This window comes from Silurus aristotelis, assembly GCF_946808225.1.
Source record: "Silurus aristotelis genome assembly, chromosome: 12".
NCBI classification, from domain to species: Eukaryota; Metazoa; Chordata; class Actinopteri; order Siluriformes; family Siluridae; genus Silurus; species Silurus aristotelis.
Window position 1 is genome coordinate 9684611 of NC_139585.1, and position 19761 is coordinate 9704371.

Genomic DNA, 19761 nt, shown 5'->3' on the forward strand with positions numbered 1-19761 from the left:
ATTAAATGCCACTTCATTTATTACACAATAATCTTATACACAATGTCATACATTACACAGACACCAATATACAGTTATATAAATACCAACACGTTTTTTTTTATGTCCAGTAGAATTCCTTACCTCTACAAATCTCTTCTTTTCTTTGTCAGTCTTCCTTAAATAATTGTCCATGAAGCTCTTGAGTGAATGGTGGTCTTGTTGTTGAAAATAAAGCTTCTGAAGTCTTTCTACTTCGTTATTACCCAGGCCTGAATATTTTAACCTCAACACAGAATCTGGTGTAGCACAATTCAACAAGAAGTTTTTGGCACATTCATATACCTCGTCCTCCTCATCTTTGAATTGTTTTGGGTCATTAAGCCTTACTTCCTCAAGGTCCTGTGGATATATATCAATTTCCATAGGCCCAGGAATGTCCGCAATGGCATCTTGTTCATTTTCAGGTTCAATGCCATCCTTGTTTTCATCTACATCTATTAAGACAAGTCCCTCACTGTTTTCAGTGAGGGGAGTATTTCCTGTATCAGTGCCTGTTAAAGCATTTTCATGGTCATCATTGATTGCAACTCCTGATCCTGGATCGTAGACCTGTTCATTATGTTCATTTGTGCCGTCCTCTGGGGATGAAAACTCTGTGGACACTGGCACACTGTCGTGCCTCTTTCTGGGAATGTTAGTGTCAACTTGACCATCTCCCGCTATCTGGTGATCGAGTTTTTCTCTACTTCCGGATGCCTGCAGGAGAGCACTGGCACAAGCATCTCCATGAAAACCAACAAAATCATCAAAAGAGCCAAAATTTGAGTGTTGAGAAAACTCATTTACCCAATTTTTGAGTTTTTCCAGAACCCTTTGCAGGGCTGGTGTCAAATCCGTACTCCTGTCTACTCTGTGCTTCTCCAACCTATTTTTCAGTGGCACAGGAAACTTGTCATAGACCTTTTCCTGGTCTTCTATTACAACCAATCTGAATTCTTTGTGAACTCGACACTTTACTCTGTGTGACCCTAATCCCAGGTCGACATACTGTTGCCCACAAAAGTAAGCATAGTACTGGTTCAATGCATCATACAGACTCTCGTATAGATTTAGCAGGTTTAAGAGGATGACAGTCCGGCCAGTTTCCATACACGTCTTAACTCGACTCACATTGCGGCAAATTTGAGCATATTCCTGATCTTTAGGAAATCCTGAACCAAACACAATTTCAGGGCACTTGCATTCATCCTGTGTAAAAATACACTGCTGAATTATGTATAATGCAGCATTGTTTGTCGTGAGCAGAAGAAGATAGCGACATTCTTCTTCACTGTTGTGGTTCAGGTTTTGCTTAATCATTTCCAGTGTGCTTATCGTTGGGACTTCATGTTCGTTTGAGAAAAGATCTTGGAAATAACAGAGAGGATCAAAGTTGTCTTTTTGTCCACTGAAATTTCGTAGTATAGCATTTGCTAAGTCACTTTCATTGGGTTCACTGTCTGTGTTTTTCACCACAGCAAAAATCATTTTCACCAAATTGTAATAATCCCTGAGTCCAAAAAACTGATCTCTGTCATTTTTACAAATGTTTAAAAAGCCTTTGGCCAATTTAGGCAGGAGATGAATGATTTTGTGAAGAACTGACTCGGACGATGAGCAGATACCTTTTGCTGTCTCGACTAATTCATTTTCACTCGGATCCCAACGAGAAACAAAAATACCTCTGTTCATCTTTGCAGGATCAAGAGCCCAGTTTGAGATTCCAACAAAGCCGACTTTCATGTGTGGATCTGGCTGGTCATTGTCAATACAGCCATCCTCCAATAGAGGGTGCAGGGTTTTCAGGGGCATCTGTGGAGAATCCTCTGCCAGTCCTATCTCATCCAGCACTACCACTGATACAAACTCATCCAAGTTCTTCTCTTTTTGAAAACGAGCACAATTCTTGAAAGTCCCAATGATTCCTTCTGGACTTGAGTGAGGGCTACACTGAAAAGACATCATGTGCACCTCTTTTAGCTTCTGGAACAATTCACTGTAGGATGCCTGCCCTTGCATGACATCAGCTACCACAGTTTTGGCAAGAGATTTAGAGCTCCCTGGCTTGCCTACCAAAAAGAGCGGGATCTTCAGCTCAATGCATACCACCATGAGAAAGACATTTTCTTTCAATGCTAAATTTTTAGCAATTGTATTTTTAGTTCGAATGCTCTGTAGGAAGAAGTCTTGGCAAGAGGAAATCTCATCCTTCAATGCTTGTTCGGAGTTAAGTGGATGTGGAAAGTACTGGCTAATGTTCTGCAGATACCTGTCTCTGGACTCAAGTGATGGATAATAGCAAATACCCAAAGCAAGAGCCAAGCATTTAAAGGTCATTTGAATTTTGTCGGTCTCTAGAAAGTTTGGAAAAAGCTGTCTGTGTTTGTAGAACCATATAATCACCCTCATTGACCTCTCTACATCCCTAAGGCTTACAAAACTGCACTCATTCACCTCTTGACGCATATGTCTTTGAGAGGCCACCAAAGCACTAGCAATAACCCTTTGGCATTGAAATGGCAAGCGGTGTTCTTCAATCTGTTTCTGCACAATTTGCTGAGTATAAGAAAGTTCTGCTGAATCACTCAACTGCCCAAAGTCCCAAACAAGGGGGATCATACTTGGGGGCAAAGGATGAACTCTGTATACAAGCTGGCGCATAGGAACTTTACCAATTCGATCTTCTGTCTCCCCAGCTTTTACTCTGTAGCCCAATCCAGCTTTCTCCAAACGGTCAATCATTTTGGGAGTGTGTCTCCTGTAAGGATTGCATGCAGCAATGATTTTTAGGCCAGAATTTTTCTTCAAGGGACATCCTTGCACTGTTTTGTCACACAGTACCTCTTTGATTGCAAAGATGGCCTCTGTGGTGTTTGCTTCATCAAAAAACAAGATGGTGTCTAGTTTGTAATTTTGACTGTTTTTCTGTGCAAGTGTTTCAGCCTCTTCAACCTTCCTGTATATAGTGTCTGCTGTAGTTCCTCCATGAACTTTTACCAGCTTCATGTTTTCAACATTTCTACCTTCCTTTTGCAGATCACAAAGAAACTTCACTAGTCTGGTCTTTCCACAACCAGTTTCCCCCATTATGATGACTGGAATTTCACACCTGAACCTCATATGAATGGCCAGCATCTTCATTACATTGTCAGAAGTGAGCTCATATGTGGGATCAGGGTCAAATCCTTCCCTTATATCAGCACCAACCACCAAGGAAATCTTTTTTATCTTGGTCTGTCTTGACAGCTGGTCAAAGTCTTCAGAAAATGAAATTCTTTGATTCTTAAGTCCTGTGAACAGGTCAATTGACATCACATCTCCCATTAAAACTTTATTGGTTTGTCGATCAACAACATTAACAGTATTTCGGGTGGAACTGTCCTTCACATGAAACCCAAGAAAGGTCATGGTCAAGTGATCTGAATTAAAGAAGATATATGGATGAGATTCATTCTCCCATCGCTTGCGAATTGTTAGTCGTGCCAAAAGATCATCTTCATGGTCACTCTCTGGAAGAAGTGAAGGGCTTTCATCAGAGATATTCAAGGAAGGAGATGCAAAGTCCCTGGCCATGTGTATCATGAATTTGACTATGAAGCTCTTGAAGCCATTTAGAATGCTTCCAAAGAAGTTTGGATCACAGAATCCAGATTTTTCACAGTCTTGCAGCTGCAGGTTGAGAAACCAAGTAAAGTGCTTCAGTTCTGCCCATGAAGGGTTCTCCATTCCACAGTTTGACAAAAGATAATGAAGACAATCGACTGTATTTCCCTCCACAGATCCAGCTTTATACTTAAAATGATCCAAACTCTCATTTCCATTGAATCTCTTTAAATATTGGTAAGGTCTCTGAACACCTTCACTCTTAAACTCTTGCATATCCATCAGTGGGTCTAAGGATGCATGTCTCGTACGATGATTTTTGATTGCAAGCTCCAGTTCTTTGACTTCTTTCGGTGGTTTACAGTGTATGGCTGGCAGTACGCTGAGAAGCCCTTGGTTTGACTAAAAAGAAAACAGAGTTAAGCAATTTATTTAAGAAATACATCAATTAAAAATTATATTATCTATAGACTGCTTAATTTAATATGATAAAAAACAGAATAAATATCCAAGATTTTCATAACTTGGTACTGAATTTCAGATCAGTGACTCGAATAATAAGGAAAACATAGAGAAATCAAATGAAAGTAAGCTGCAAGAGGTTCAAAAAGCCTTCAGCCTGGTTGGGATGACGGGCAGAACATACCTCTTTATGGATTTGTCGATGATGAGCAGAATCTGGTAAAAGTGCTTCAACTGCAATCAAGTGAGCTGTGTTTCTCCTCCATAGTTTCCCTTCACGGTCACTCAGACATCCTAGAATAAGTAATTTGAACAGGAACTTCTCTAAACCCCAACGAACCTGTTAAACAACATATCTGCTATTAGGCTCAAACTAACAAAAGAAAAACAATATTTCTCCAATTATAAATGAGTTAACTTTTTAAAACAATGAAATATAGTGTAGTTGGCCATACAGATGAGGTGTCAATGTGTAGGAAAACAGGATCGTCCTCTTTCAGTGATGAGAGCTTCTCACAAAGTGTTTGGACCAAGCAATAAGTATCAACACCTGGTTCGATCAGTCTAACTGGCAGATATGTAGCTTTTGGAAAAGCTGTTTTAAATTTTTGGAACATCCGTGTAACATAGAGTGACTTTCCTGCAGTGATAAAATGAAACAAGTAAGAATATTTAACAGTTTATCTTAACAGTGTATTACAATAAACTGTCAGATTTATTTTATATAATCAATTACACACCAACTGCTGCACGTTTCGATGTAATTAGCCACGAGGAAATACCATCTGGAAAGGCATTAGGTTGATGGCTTCGAACATAGGGAGTAGTCAAGTGATGCTGGAGGTATATCCTGGCTTTTTCCAAAGAAAAACACAGTCTTGCTTGCACCTTGTAGTTGCTGAAGAATGATGGGATATATCTGTCTTGGTTCACAGGACAGACTAAGACCAGGCGAAATTTAGATCCAGCACTCAGCTCCATTGCCTCATAACGCTCTGCCAAAGCCACACTTACATCATAGGTCAGTAAACCTGGATTAAACAATGTATAGAGTTTCTGATGGTGACTTGGAGCGCCTTGGCCTAAGCATCGCCGAAGAAAGATCTCAACTTCTTCTTCACTGGTGTCTTCTTGGCACATAAGCACCTCATCAGCTGAGGGAAAAGCTTGTTCTGGGCTCTCCATGTACAAAGCAAGTGTGGTGGATATTAATTCTGTATCAGGGCAATGAATGAGATTGGGTTTTCCATCTTGAAGGATGGATGGCAACTTGCGCATGATGTTTAGATTGTTCATGGCAGCGAAAAAGCAAAGAAAATGAGCAAGGGTCTTAACGTCCATGTATTGGGTAAGGTATTTGGTCATATTATTTCTAAAGTCCTGCCACAAATTCTCCAGAGTTTCCACAACTGTGTTTGTACATTCTTGAGCTTGTGAAGAAGAGATAGAATAAGTCTCCATCATTTCTTCTTTAGATCCAGTTTCATTTCTATTTTCTACCAACTCATCTGGATAATCTAGATCCTGTTCAGCCATAGTTTCCTCTTCTTCTTCTTCTTTTTCTTCTTCTTCTTCTTCCTCTTTTTCTTCTTCTTCTTCTTCAGTATCTTCCTGAAGCTTGCGCATTTCATAATATTCTTCAGAATCTGCTACAGATATAGACGAATGTTCTTCTAGCATATTCTCCATGAAATCAACTCTGTATTCCTCTGAGTCGCTTTCAGAATAAGAGTTTTCTCTGTGCAGTCCGGTTCTGCTAATATCAATAGACTGTTCAGACTCAGAGTCAGAACCAAAGTGACTTTGATCCTCAGGCTGGAGACTCTCTTTGGCCTTTGTAAAGGCAAGTCTGATATCACTCAGTGTACTGTCTGGCTTAAGTGGGGTAAGCAAATGCCATATTTGTTGTGGCACAGAAATTCCTTTTTCACAGATTTTGTTAATCCAGTAGCATAAGTAGACCACTTGTTCCGCAGTATAATAATTGAGTGCATAGAACTGAGAGCGCAGCTCAGACATAAAGCCACACCAGTCTTCGTGGCAGGCTTCCATAGTGCGACATACTTTTGGAAGCTCATCTGCTACATGGCCATAAAACACAACATGCTTTTCAAGCAAGGGAAAGTGTATGGTAATACACGGGTCCTTTTCATGATTGCACAACACTAACGCAGAAAAGTCCTGGAAAAATAAGTTGCCAGATGAACATAGCTGCATCAGTATGCGCCCCATTCTCTGGACTCCCTCAAATATCTAGAATGAAAAGATATAATTTTCACAGCATTTATTAAAACTCTTTATAATATCTTCTATTCCGAAACTCATAACCCACACTATCACACCAGAAATTAATCATTGACAATATGTGTTCCTGGTAAACTGACCTCTGTGAACTTGTTTACTTGTTCCTTGCCATGTTCTCCCTTAGATGACATCAGCATCATCTTGTTCTGTAACTCCAGTAATTTATCAAGGCTGTATGTCTTTTCCATTTCGCTGTTTATTACCTTCACACATAAAACACTGCCCAGGGTTTTCTATGAAAATGGCAATTAAAAACAAAATTCCAACGGTCTTCAACAGGATATTGACAAATAACTACATTGGTTGTTCTGTTTACTATTCAAATAAACACATTTAATAGATTTAAGAGGAATTATTCAGTTGTATAAACATAAAATAATATTGCAATCAGTTTTAGAATTGTAGAAAACATACTAGAGTATTTGCAATAACAAGCAAGTAAAACAATCCAGAATGATAATTTGTTTTTGTTGAATTATTTCTTTTTGTATTAAAATCACTTTAAGGCTATAATCTGTTCATTTTATATTTAGGCTAAAATGGTCCTGTGGTCCACTACTGGTAGACATATAAAAAATGAAATAAAAACAGTTGAAATTGTAGAATTTTTTCAACCGAAAATATGTGTCAAATATAATAATCAAACAAAACAAATAAAACAAATTAAATGACACCCTTGGGTCTCAGGAGAATAAATATCGCTTTGCATATTTTGTACTTATTACTTGAATCTATTTATAAGGAACGTGGGCTAGATGGATCTCTAACTACTTTATTACTGCATGGAAAAAAATAACATTGGAATGACTGCATATGCAAAATGCAAGTGTCTTTTCTTAAGTACACAGTAAACTCAGCTGACTATTTACCTTTTCAAAAGAATGGTCTGGCCAGCCAATTTGGTATACACCATGGGTATTGATTGCTGAGGCCAAAGAAAAAGAGGACGTTTCCACAGAGCCATGAGTCTCCCTCAGTCCTTTCAGCCAGTCTAACCAACAGGCAGAGTGTATCTACAGACAAAATGCACACCCTGTTAATAACTGACATGTGACCACATCAACTTACAAACTCTCATATACTACTAATTATCTAAATTATCCTTAAACAATTGTACATAGAGTCCAGATATTCAGTGTTTAACATGCAGTATAAGAGCTGAAATATAGGGCATATTTCTTACCAGTTTTTCTGGAAGTTTTTCATCTTTTTGTAGAGCATCCCACACTTCCTGTGCACGAGCAATTAACTCTTCGAAACCTGCTACCTGATGTAAGGAGTATAAGAGTGGACTGTATCCTGAAACAGCATCTTGAAAACTGGTCAATCTGTCAATCTCAGTGTCATTTTCTCCAGCCGAAATGGACGCCAATTCCATAAACACCTTCAGCTCACTTCGATCTGTTTAAAAGCACAAACTGGTGGTTACATAAGAAGCAAACACTTAAGAAGAAAAATGGGCAACACTTCATAATCATAATACTGCTCATTAACTCATATGTAAGTATGAACAGATTAAGTAGAAACTGCAGTTCTATAAATCACCAGCGTGCATTTCTAATGATTAGTGGGTAATTATTCAATAAGCAATATTAAAGTAATGATTTTTTTATTCATTACACACTAAGCAATAGTTACCTTGCATCATGTATTATTTGAAGAACTAGTTCACTACAAATTAATACTAATCACACAAGCTCTTTAAATCCTCCCTGATCTTCTACTAGCTGATGTGAAGCAGTGATAGTAGAATAATCTAACACTAAAGTATTCAAACACTACAGCAGCTTCACTATATGCAATTATAAAAAAAAATCACAAACTTACCCTTAATCGTGGTTTTAACCCAGCTGACTAGGTTTTCGCTGTTCAGGAACGCCTCCAGACAAGCTGTGTGCTGACGGTTGACGTGAGAAAGCTTTTGCTTGGCATTGATAAGGTTCTTGCTCAGTGATCCTAAATGCTTCTTTTTGAATGAATCTTCTCTCTTCAAAACACAATGTTTTTAGTTATACTGTTACTTACAAAATAGTTCCATTACAAATAAAGTTATTTTGAAATACTACTGCTTATTTATAGTATAATTAAAAAATACATCATCTGTATTTAGATAGTCAAAATTATGGAAAAAAAAAAAAAAAAAAAAAAATATATATATATATATATATATATATATATATATATATATATATATATATATATATATATATATATATATATATATATACACAAACTCACACACACACACATATACAGTGTATATATATATATATATATATATATATATATATATATATATATATATATATATATATATATATATATATATATATATATACATACACACATACATATAAAAAATGCTTATTTGTCTAATGTAAGTGATACCATATTTGGCTAAACAATAAATACTCTACATTCACAGCAATGATTTTTATACACACACTTAAACAAAGATTGTGATTAAACTTCTTTTACCAACTCAGTAAGGCTGCATATATGGCTGAAGTCTCCTTTCAGATTGAGTCTGTCTTTTATCTTCAGTATTGCGTTTGCAGAATCTGCAGCATGGTGAAGCTGTCTATACTCCTGAATCAGAATTAAACTTTTTTCCAGACAGTTTCCCTCCAGACCTGAAGATTTCTCAAGCATGGTGGCCATAAGAGTCATCTCCTTCTTAAGTCGAGCTCCATCACCTTTGTCTCCACTCCCTTCGACAACCTTGTCCACTTCCTCAAAAGTCACAGTTCCATGTCCAATCCTTGTACCAAGCTTGTAAAACTCACTAAGAGAAGGCCACCAGATTTTAGAAAGAACTTCTTGCAGGCTCAACAAAAAACAATGAGAACCACCGGTTAGATGTGCACTTGCTTTGTCCATCCAAGATTTGAGAATCAAGTTGCTGTCTTGAAATTTGTACATCTCTCTTGCTGCTTTGAGCACAGCAAGCAAGTCAGCACTGTAGTACAGAACATTCCCTGTATGAATCTCTTTTAAGTCTTCATTGCAGAAGCATGATTGTACTCCCACCAGCTCATTTAATCCCATTGGATGCATATCAATCTTGTGTTCCTTCTCAAGTTGTAAGATCTCAGGTACTGATGGAGCATGAGCAGAAATATTGAATTAAATAAAGAATACTTTTACATGTACAGATTGTATTATTGTAGAACAGCAAACTCACCATTAATCATCTCTGAGATTTTCTCAAACATTTTTATGAGGACATCTAAATGTTTTCTCTGTTCCTGCAAGACATGGCAATCCTTCTCTCTTTGTTTAAGCAGTCTTTCAATGTCAATAGTGATATTATCCAATTTGATGTATTTTTTACCTAAAAATGGAGATGATCACATACATAAAACAAATATATTTACCTTTCTGGAAAATGCACATACATTTTGCATGTGAAAAACTGAATTCACAGTGAACATGTGATCACTTGAAATGTAAATAAATAAATACATTGATGAAAAAAAACAAAAACAAATTGTCCTATATGTAATAAACTACAACAACTATTACAGAAAGCAATGTATCGTGTGGGTAAAAAAATATTAATATTTTTAATTGTGGAAGTAAATAAATCATAATAAATAATGATCAATGGAAAAATAAAAACATGCACAATATTGAAAGAATCTGGAGTATGTGTGAAAAACTAGAGTCTAAAAACCAAACTTATGATATGCATATGTATTTCAGAAAATTTTCTTTATTGCTCCTCATACAGGCATAAAAATATTGTGTAGCACCTACATTTTTTGTACAGCTCTTGGAATTGTTTCTGATGTTTCAGGATAGTCTGCAAGTGACCAAAGGGAATATTACCCTGGCAAAGAGAATTGACCAGATCACCCAAAGTGTGCTGGCCCACGTTCATAACTTGACGGGCTTCTTCATTTAACTTGTAATGGCTCCAATCTCCTGAAGAAAGATAAATTGCAGGCTATTAGATCTTCTGTCATTGTAACTGTGACTGCAGAGATATGATATTATCCAAATAATTTCTACTTAAATATCAAATTCATTTGTAATTCATAGCTGGTCATTACTTCCCCTATGAAGTTAGCCATACTACTATTATTTTCTTGGGTGGGTTCTCATTCAGTGTGTATGCTTATATAGAGTGCTTCATAAAATATAAATTAAAATTCCATCAGATAAAATATGTTATTGACATGAAGTGCAATTTGCGCATCATGCCATGTTTGCACTGATATACATTTTTTCCTTTTTCCTTCCATAATAACAAATGTTATTATTGATCTTTTCATGAACACTTCAAACAGAATTAGTAGTATTCGTGAAAACACGTTGTGAAAATCCTGATGAGATGCCTCAGCAGATACATGGCGCTGCCTATAAGTAAGTGCTAAGGTGTCTTATAAAAGCAGTAAATGCTTATTTATGTGTAAAACCAGTATGGCTTTATGAATTGAAGTGTACCATGAGATAAGAGGACATAGACGGCAGATTGGTCATTCAGTAGTTGGATCACTCTGTCTTCTCCAAAACGAGCTGTTGACTCAGTAATGATCGAGGAAAAGATAGTTGAGGGAACATGTTTTAGCCATTGCTCTAGACTCCGCAGAAGAATTCCCTCTTTACCAGCCTGGATGTGATAAAACATTTGATTAATTTTCACAAAAATATTCACAGTCACTTTTTTTTTTTTATTCATTTAATCCTGGTCAATTTCAAAGGGCACCAAGTGCACATACTCTTTGATACCTAGGGAGGATTTTGTACCTTTGTATTTTTTGGAATGTTGAGGAAACTAATAAACCCTGAGCAAACTCATGAAAAAAAACTTTTCTGCATAGTAGCTATATTAAGTTTACTAAGTAAAATGTATCTCCTTTCATTTAATCCATTTTACTAAGTAAAATGGATTAAATGAAAGGAGATACACCAAAATCAAGAATTAACACAGCCTACTAATTGGCAAGGTGGTAAATAAAGGAATAAAGTAAACAGTTACCAACCTGGCATAACTGGTGAATGGCAGAAAAGCACAAATCATGGAAACAAGTCTGAACAGTGGTGTGGCACTTCTCAATTAATCCTGCTGGTATTTCCAGACAGCAAATCTGAACTTTCTCCACATCATTAAGCTACAGAATAATAGTGGACAGAAAATTATTTATAATTTAAATGCATTATTAGTTGACAGCCAACCAGTAATAAGCGAGTTTACCTCTGAGATCCTTTTTTTCAAGTCTTTCTCTACCATGCCCTTCCATCGCTCGGTAATAGAGGGAATTGAACACTCCAGCCCAAAGAAAGCATTCCAGAGCTATAGAAAGGGAAAATAGCATTGTTTACACAGCCTTCTGGTAACACACATACAGAGAAAACAGATTTTCCTTATTCCTGTACCTCTATTTCTTTAGGGTATGTAAGACGGGATGTTTGAAATAGAGGATTGTGAAGGAGATTGTTCCTCCATTGACTGAACTCCTCCTGAGTGGTTTCAAGAATCTGTCTCTGTCTTTTTTTCTCAGAATCTTCATTGTCTTCATGCTAAAAAAAATCAAAAAAATTAAATCACTTAGTTTTAAAAGTCTTTAACAGAGTTTAATAGACACTGTGTAGCTGTGATAAGTGACACCTTTGAAATGAATTCATACTGAATCTCAGCCATTTTTAGCACCAGCTGAAAGGACAACACCGTTGCTTTGTATGCTGGAACGAGTCGAGTCATTGTACAAGTGCTTTTATGGACATTTCTGCAGCACTGAAATATGGAGTCCAACCATTTAGAGCTCATGAGTCTGAAAGTAAAATTATATAATGTACAGTATGCTTTGGCAAAAACATCATTATGGACTTGATTCATTATGTAAGAAATAAAACACTTCAAAACACTTAATAAACAAAATGTTGGTGTGACGCAGCTGAATGCAAAAGTTTATGAGTTATTGTTGCATAACGAACAAAAAAACACCATGTAGTGAAACATTTCTGATTATACAAAATCTTTAAGAGTTGCTGTTGGAAACACAATCTAATTTATAAATTCACTATCAACAGCAACAGCCTAGAATCATACCTCTCTTTGTCCTTATCAAGACAATTCAACAGACATGTCAAAATGTTCTCAGTGATCTGCAAAATAAAAAGCATTTATAAAATGATTTGCCTTGTACATATCAGTAACTTGTTCGATGAGACTATCTGCATATCACCCACCTGCAGATTTATATTCATACATTTAAAATCAGTGTTTTGCTGGTTCAGTTGAAAATCTTTCAATCTATACATCAGGCCCTGAATAAGCTGTTCTGAAGATGTGTCTGTCTTTTTGGCAAATGTGGGTACATCTTCAAATGCTATCATGGACAGCCATGCAGACAAAATAGGCATCTTGTCCTTGACCAATGGCTTGTGCTTTTCAACCAGCTCAAGGATCATCCTTAAAATGTAGCAAAAGAGTTCATGAGAGCGTGTATGTAGGCATATGATTTTTTAAATATTTTTTTAAGGTGTATATATTAATAATATTTAATAAATATGTTAATCTACAGAAACTAGAAATAAAAAAAAATGACAAACCTTCTCTTATCAGGAAATGGTTTTAGTTTCTCTCTGAATTGACGGTACTCTATTAAATTCAGTCCTGTCCAGTCATGTTCCTCAACAATTGGCCCGAGTCGGCCCGAGTCTGCACCAAGCTGCCTCACAGAATGGAGGAGAGGAACCAGCAGAACGGTCTCTGAGACCAGTTGCCGAGAACACAGGTTCATCAGACCTGTCACTGTTCTGCATTGAAAAAAACAGAAACATAAGTTTTAATAATCCTAATAACACTAATAATAGTAATAATAATAACTGTAGTTACTGGATAGCACTTTATTGAAGGATAAATGAAATGGGCTTCTATAGCACATCCGTATGCATCGCAAAACTAGTTTACAACACAATATTAAATGATTTATACAGCATAAAGCTTATTTCAGAACTCATTAACAACAAACACTTTCTTGATGCATATCATTTTGTCTTTAATTGAAGGGAAATAAGGGTTATTAGCATGAAGTGTGGAAACTATTTGTTTGGTCTTTACTAAAAGTTACGGTAATAACTCATGAAATATCGAAATTTATTTTGTGTGGTGTATATTCTGTATCCTAGAGCAAAGAGTTTAATGATCTTCAAGGTCAAGTTTATTTATATAGTGCTTTTCACAATGTACATTGTCTCATTTATTTATTTTTAAAAAAATCTTTTACTGTTGTTAATGTTCTACATTAAAACGTACTATGAAACAGTTACAGGTTCACTTATATGCAAAGTTAATTTACCAGCTAAATGAATGAATTATAAAAAAAATTATTTAAAGTTAAATGAATTATAATACTACATTAATAATCAAATCATGTATAATAAATGTAAATGAAGCAACAGTGCCAACTAATGTAAGCATAAGCATTAAGGTTAATTTTGTATCTTTTTTCCCATACTAGATATAATACTTTCATAAATTCACCAGCATTTGATTATATAATATATTGGAATGTTGGATGCAAGTGCCAGTCACATGATTAATCATAAGCCTTAACTAGTGCCAGACCTAACTTGTTAATTTTAGGTTTTCTGTACTGTATATCACCTGTATGTACACCTATCAATAATTCCATTTTCATTAAACATCATCATTATTATACTATTGTACATTTGTCATTTAAACCTGACTCACTGTTTTGTACTTACTGAGGCAGTGTTGGAATTATGTTTTGCGTTTCTTGTACTTGTTTGAGAGCACGAGCAGAAGAGACCAGCTGACAGAGCAAACCCCAGCCTTTAATCCCGAGATTAACACCACATGCACGGGTCACCTGGAACACTGAGAGGCCTACTGCAAGGGGGCCGACATTAGCTGAGCTTCCTTCAACATTCAGTATGTTAACCAGTTTCTTTGTTATTAATTCAGACACCTACAGCAGAAGATCAGGAGTTGATGTGGAACAGTTTCTTAAAATTGCTATTATTTCTGTTGTTTTAGAATCAAAAGCTTTTACTGACCTCTATATTAGGAGTAGACAGGGTAGGCAGGAATGTACTATAGTATAACACCCGCTGACTGGCAATTTTAAGAAAGATCAGATATTCACGCAAGTGTTGTGCGAATGTCTGAATGGCCTCCTGGTTTGATGGGTCCCATTTCTCAAACAATCTGTCCAGTAGTAAATATGCAGAATTCTCCCAGGCCTTAGATATGACAATATCTGCAGATTTCGTCAGGCGCTGCAGCCACCCTGGACTTGAACAAGTCATGTGGACTTCGAAAATGTGCAGTTCTAGATAGAAAACAGAGGATACACATATAATGACTAAATACAAAAAAGAAATGCAAAAAAAGAAAAAGGAAAGATAGAGGACACAGTTTTCCAACCTTTTATTGAGAGATCAAAAGGGATCTGAATGTGTCTTGTGGCAATTTCCTCTGCATTTTTCCCCTCTTTCTGAACTGCATATTTATATCTGATCGTGCTGCCTCTCAAATAAGATGCATCAACAGAGAAGTTTGCCTCAATCAAATAGCCATTTTTTTTCAAGGACCTTTTATACAGGCGAAACCAAAAACAGAAAGAAAAAGTATGCCAACATGCAAAAAAGAGCACTTTAATTAAAGAATTCAGGTTTATATATATATATATATATATATATATATATATATATATATATATATATATATATATATATATATATATATATATATATATATAGTATGTAGTGAATTTCTGGTATGTTGCCTGCTTGGTGTGCATCAACCGTTACATCATAAATATATGGTTATATTATTTTAATATGATTATATTACTTAATCCACTGCATTACTCATTGTTTTCTTTGCTATATTACATTGGAGTGTCAGAGTAAAGGACAAAATAGCAAAAAACAATCTATACTGGATTTACTCTACAAAATTAATAAATAATCAATATCCAATCAAATAAACTTTTAATACTGAAAAGAAAACTCACCTGAACATGGTAATTTCCAATTCATTAACAAAATTTCCATAACAGATCAGAAGCTTGTCCTTATTTGTGTTAAAATTGAAGCTTTTGTCCATTACTAAGTACACATAAAATGTGAACATTGGTTTTCCTCTTGGTTCTCTAGCTGGAGACGTTTTTCTACAAGAATCAAAATTACAATAAAAAAAATCTCTTCATTACTTAATATTACTAAGGGTTTCTTATTACAAAAATAAGCCAAAGTGATTCTACCTCTCTGGTGCTTTGCTGTAAGTTCTGCCCCCCTGTTCTGCTGCTGTCTGGTTGTTTTTTTCCTTGGAGACTTTGCTCGATGCTGCTTCAGCGTATGACTTTGATTTTGCTTCTGTAGACTTGGTGTTAGTGGAATCTTTTGTATCTTCTCCAATCTGTTCTCTATTCTCGTTCTTGATGTCCTCCTTCTCCTTTTGCATTGGATCATCACAGTTTGATGGTGTAACTGTTCCTTCATTCTTGTCTCCTCCAGGATTAGGAGGTGTTGGCAGGGAATCATCAGCAGCTTTTTCCTTATTTGTATTGGGCAAATCATTTTCTGCATTCCCTTGGCCTTGCATTGTGGCTTCACACATGGAATCTGAATCAGTTTGCGTTTGACATGAATTATGATTGATGGGCTCAGTCTGGGTCTCGGTGTTTTTTTGATTTTGTCTTGTTTGGGTTTGGGCATCCGCTTTTCCTGTCTCAGGCACTGGAATGTTGGCACAATTCTGATCAGGGCCAAGTTCATTCTGGCTCATTGACACAGTAACAGCGTCTTCATTTTGGCTCCGAATCGCAGTTGGGGTTGAAGTTCTGCTGTCACCTGCTGATTTTTTTGTCTTCTTCTGTCTTTCTTTCCTGGGGTCATTTCTCCTGCTTGCTTTGTCGTTCTTTCTATCCTTCTTTGTCTTTTTCCTCTTCATTTTGAAATTCTTTCTAGCTTGTTTTAAAAAACATGAGCAATGGGAAAGAATGCAAAAATGTTACTGTGTAAAAAAGTAAAAGAAAATACATGGAGCTGAATCTTAAATCGCAAACTCATCAGTTTTAATCAGTGCTGTCAAAATCCACACTGACACACCACCAACACACACTAACACACCAGTGACTTAGGATCAAAGGAAACCTACAAACCAAATTAGAATAAAACAAATGAAACACACCTTGAGAGCGAAGTATCTGAGCTACTGGGAAACCCAAACTAAACTCCAGAGTAAAGTGTTATTTGGCCCTGAACAGACAGGACAGCATGGCAGAATATCTGAGCACTGTGAATGATCCAAAACTGAGACACACCTTAATGAAGTACAGACGGGGTGACACACACAGTCCTGGGTGCCCTGAGAGCTGCCCTGTGTACACTGAATACAGTAAAGAGAGAAAGCTGCACTTTCTCTCTGAATGCACTAAATACTACCACAATCGAACTGAATTCGTCACCAAAATGAACCAAAATCATCTTCAACTTTGACTTCCTCTCAGCCCCCTTGCCTACTTGCAGCCCACTACATATACACCTGCCACCAGGTAAGAGACAGTGTGTGACTAAATCCTTTAGTGTATGCAACACACATACACACACAAAAACCTACACGTACATGCTTATGTATTACTTTGATTTTCCTTTTTATTTACAGTTTTTCTCAATTGCTAAAACACTAAACCCTATTGTCTGAACCAAATGCTCAGTTGCCTGAACCCACTGATTGAATCAATCACTCCTTTGGCAAAACCATAAGCACTTTTCACCTGTTTAGACACAACTTGCCAACACATTTTCATTGTGATGCACCCGTGCTGCATAATGGTAAACACAGGTGACAAAAGTCAAACACAATTAAAGCACATGTGTCACCACTTGAACACAACAACTCAAAATTGATCACACTTGTGGCTAATGATGTGAGGGAACATATACAGTAAGCCAGTTCAGAGCGCACTGGTTTGTGAGACCCTACAATAGATAGAAATCTGAGAGGAAGAGTTTGTGTGAGAGGAGGTCGAGGTGGTCAGCGAAGACAAAGAACAGTAATATCTGATGAAATCAGAGCTACTGTGATTGACCATGTTCTTGTCCATGGTATGAGCATGAGGGAGGCTGGACAAAGGGTACAACCAAACATCAGTAGATTCACTGTGTCCACCATAATCCGAAGATTTAGAGAAGAGAACAGGTAATTACCTTTTTTGGACATTATAGTACAGTATGTAAATGTTGACAGCAATTACTGCATGACATACTACATACTGTACCACAGTATACTGTAAGTAAATATATGTTTCAGTACATCAGTGTACCAATGTACTGTAGTATTGTCATGGAGGGTTGGTCTAACTGTTTGTAGGCCTAGTATTCCATATATATTTTTTGTAACTCCATGTTCTCTTTTTGTAGAATTAAAAGACTGCCACATGAGGGTGGGAGGACAGGTATGTTCTCCCCACACCAAGAGACCCTAATTGTTGAGATGATCCATGAGAACAATGCCATTAAACTGAGTGAAATTCAGCAGAAGATCATTGAGGACCATGTAAATTTTTAGGGTATCAACAGTGTCAGACTCTCTACTGTTGATCGTGTCCTCAAGCGCAACAGACTGCGCATGAACCAGCTATACAAAGTGCCCTTTGATCGCAACTCAGACAGAGTCAAAGAGCAAAGATTCCAGTATGTACAGGTTGCCATATATCCAGACACATTCAATGTTGATTACTCTAAATAGTGATTTACTGAAGTGGCCTAAATCACTTTTTCCGTATCACTTACAAAACTATATCTATTTCTACAGAGTGTTCTTCAACTGGATCCAATGGAAAGACCCCAAATACATGTACATGGATGAAGCTGGGTTTAATCTCACCAAAAGGAGAAGGAGAGGCCGTAATGTGATTGGCCATCGGGCCATTGTTGGTGTTCCTGGGCAGCGTGGTGGCAAAGTCACATTATGTGCTGCCATCAGCAATCATGGGGTTGTCCACCATCATGCCAACCTGGGGCCCTACAACACTCACCAGCTCCTCATTTTCCTCAATCACACGCAAGATGATCTATTAGGGCAGCAGGATGAGAATACCATCTATGTTGTTGTTTGGGACAATGTGAGTTTTCGCAGAGCTCTCCAGGTTAGAGAGTGGTTCAATATGAACCAAGGTTTTATCAATCTTTGCCTTCCACTGTACTTCCCTTTCCTAAACCCCATTGAGGAATTCTTCTCCTCATGGTGGTGGAAGGCATATGAACGCCAACTTTACACCAGGGTACATCTTCTGCAAGCCATGGGACTTGCCTGTGGTAACATAGGTGTGGAGGCATGCCAAGCCTGGATGCAGCATGCCAGGGTTTTTTCCCTCATTGCCTGGCCAGACAAAATGTGCCCTGTGATGTGGATGAAGTCGAGTGGCCGGACCCAGTACGGAGACATGATGCTGTGGCTGAGTAATGCACTTATTTGTATATTTTTGTACTTTATTTTTACATGGGCTTACTGTACACAAGTGGCAAACGCATAAGATTTCTGTTTGTTTTTACAAGTGCTAGGTGTAAATGCACAAGATTTCTGTTTTGTCTTTTTGTACAAGTGCTAAATGCACAGGTTTTTTTTGTTTTGCAACATGCATTTAGGCTACAGTGAACAATAAACATTTATTTCTCCAGCTACATGTCCTGAGCATTGTGTTTTCTATTTTTCTACGTAGTGTTTAGTGACTGTTCCGTAGTGATTTTAATTTTGATTGACTCGGAGCACGATTTGACAACATAGTTCAGTTTTGAGCACAGATTGAACTGTTCTGAGGTGAAAGTTTGTTTTTGCAAGAAGTGTCTGAGGTTTCGTGAATGTAGCTTGAGAATTGGGTTTTGTGTTCACAGTTTAGAGAAAAGGAGAGGAGCTTTCAAGAAATGTGTTTTAGCAATCGAGAAAAACTGTAAGCAGCTTTTTATTTTATTTTATTTTATTTTTTACTCTGTATAGTTTTTATTCCTTTGTAATCTCTGACTTCCTGACTAACTTCCTTTGTTATTTGTCTGTATGTTCTATGTTTTTGCAAAAAAATATATGTAATGCAAATAAAGCAACCTTTGAGTCGTGAATCTTGAGAGGAAGGAGAATAGAAAGAGAGAAATAGAATGGTAGAGAAAATAGGAGAAAGAGAGGGATAAGAGAGAGAGAGAGAGAGAGAGAGAGAGAGAGAGAGAGAGAGAGAGAGAGAGAGAGAGAGAGAGAGAGAGAGAGAGCAAGGGAGAGAGAGAGAGAGAAAGAGAGAGAGAGAGAATCTGCTTCCCTTTTGTTATTGTATCCTACATTGGGCAATTTTGCTGAATTAACTTGTCATTTATATGTGTGTTTATTATCATCGACCACTTAAT

The 19761-nt window shown here is 36.9% G+C and overlaps 1 protein-coding gene across 1 annotated transcript in view; it reads right to left on the minus strand.

Moving 5' to 3' along the window:
• The window catches only part of rnf213b (ring finger protein 213b), a 44973-nt gene that overhangs the window by 24727 nt on the left and 485 nt on the right, over nt 1-19761 (minus strand). Inside the window, exons 2-25 of the mRNA XM_083556359.1 lie at nt 15630-16335; nt 15381-15536; nt 14789-14955; nt 14419-14693; nt 14107-14330; nt 12949-13155; nt 12586-12808; nt 12446-12501; nt 12005-12167; nt 11773-11916; nt 11591-11689; nt 11379-11507; nt 10840-11005; nt 10150-10317; nt 9575-9724; nt 8869-9488; nt 8218-8377; nt 7574-7791; nt 7260-7403; nt 6471-6623; nt 4827-6339; nt 4542-4726; nt 4271-4426; nt 124-4026 (exon numbers count right to left, since the gene is read on the minus strand). Coding sequence (XP_083412485.1) covers nt 124-4026; nt 4271-4426; nt 4542-4726; nt 4827-6339; nt 6471-6623; nt 7260-7403; nt 7574-7791; nt 8218-8377; nt 8869-9488; nt 9575-9724; nt 10150-10317; nt 10840-11005; nt 11379-11507; nt 11591-11689; nt 11773-11916; nt 12005-12167; nt 12446-12501; nt 12586-12808; nt 12949-13155; nt 14107-14330; nt 14419-14693; nt 14789-14955; nt 15381-15536; nt 15630-16318 — 10068 coding nt within the window. The 5' untranslated portion in view covers nt 16319-16335. The remainder of the gene's footprint in view (nt 1-123; nt 4027-4270; nt 4427-4541; nt 4727-4826; nt 6340-6470; nt 6624-7259; nt 7404-7573; nt 7792-8217; nt 8378-8868; nt 9489-9574; nt 9725-10149; nt 10318-10839; nt 11006-11378; nt 11508-11590; nt 11690-11772; nt 11917-12004; nt 12168-12445; nt 12502-12585; nt 12809-12948; nt 13156-14106; nt 14331-14418; nt 14694-14788; nt 14956-15380; nt 15537-15629; nt 16336-19761) is intronic.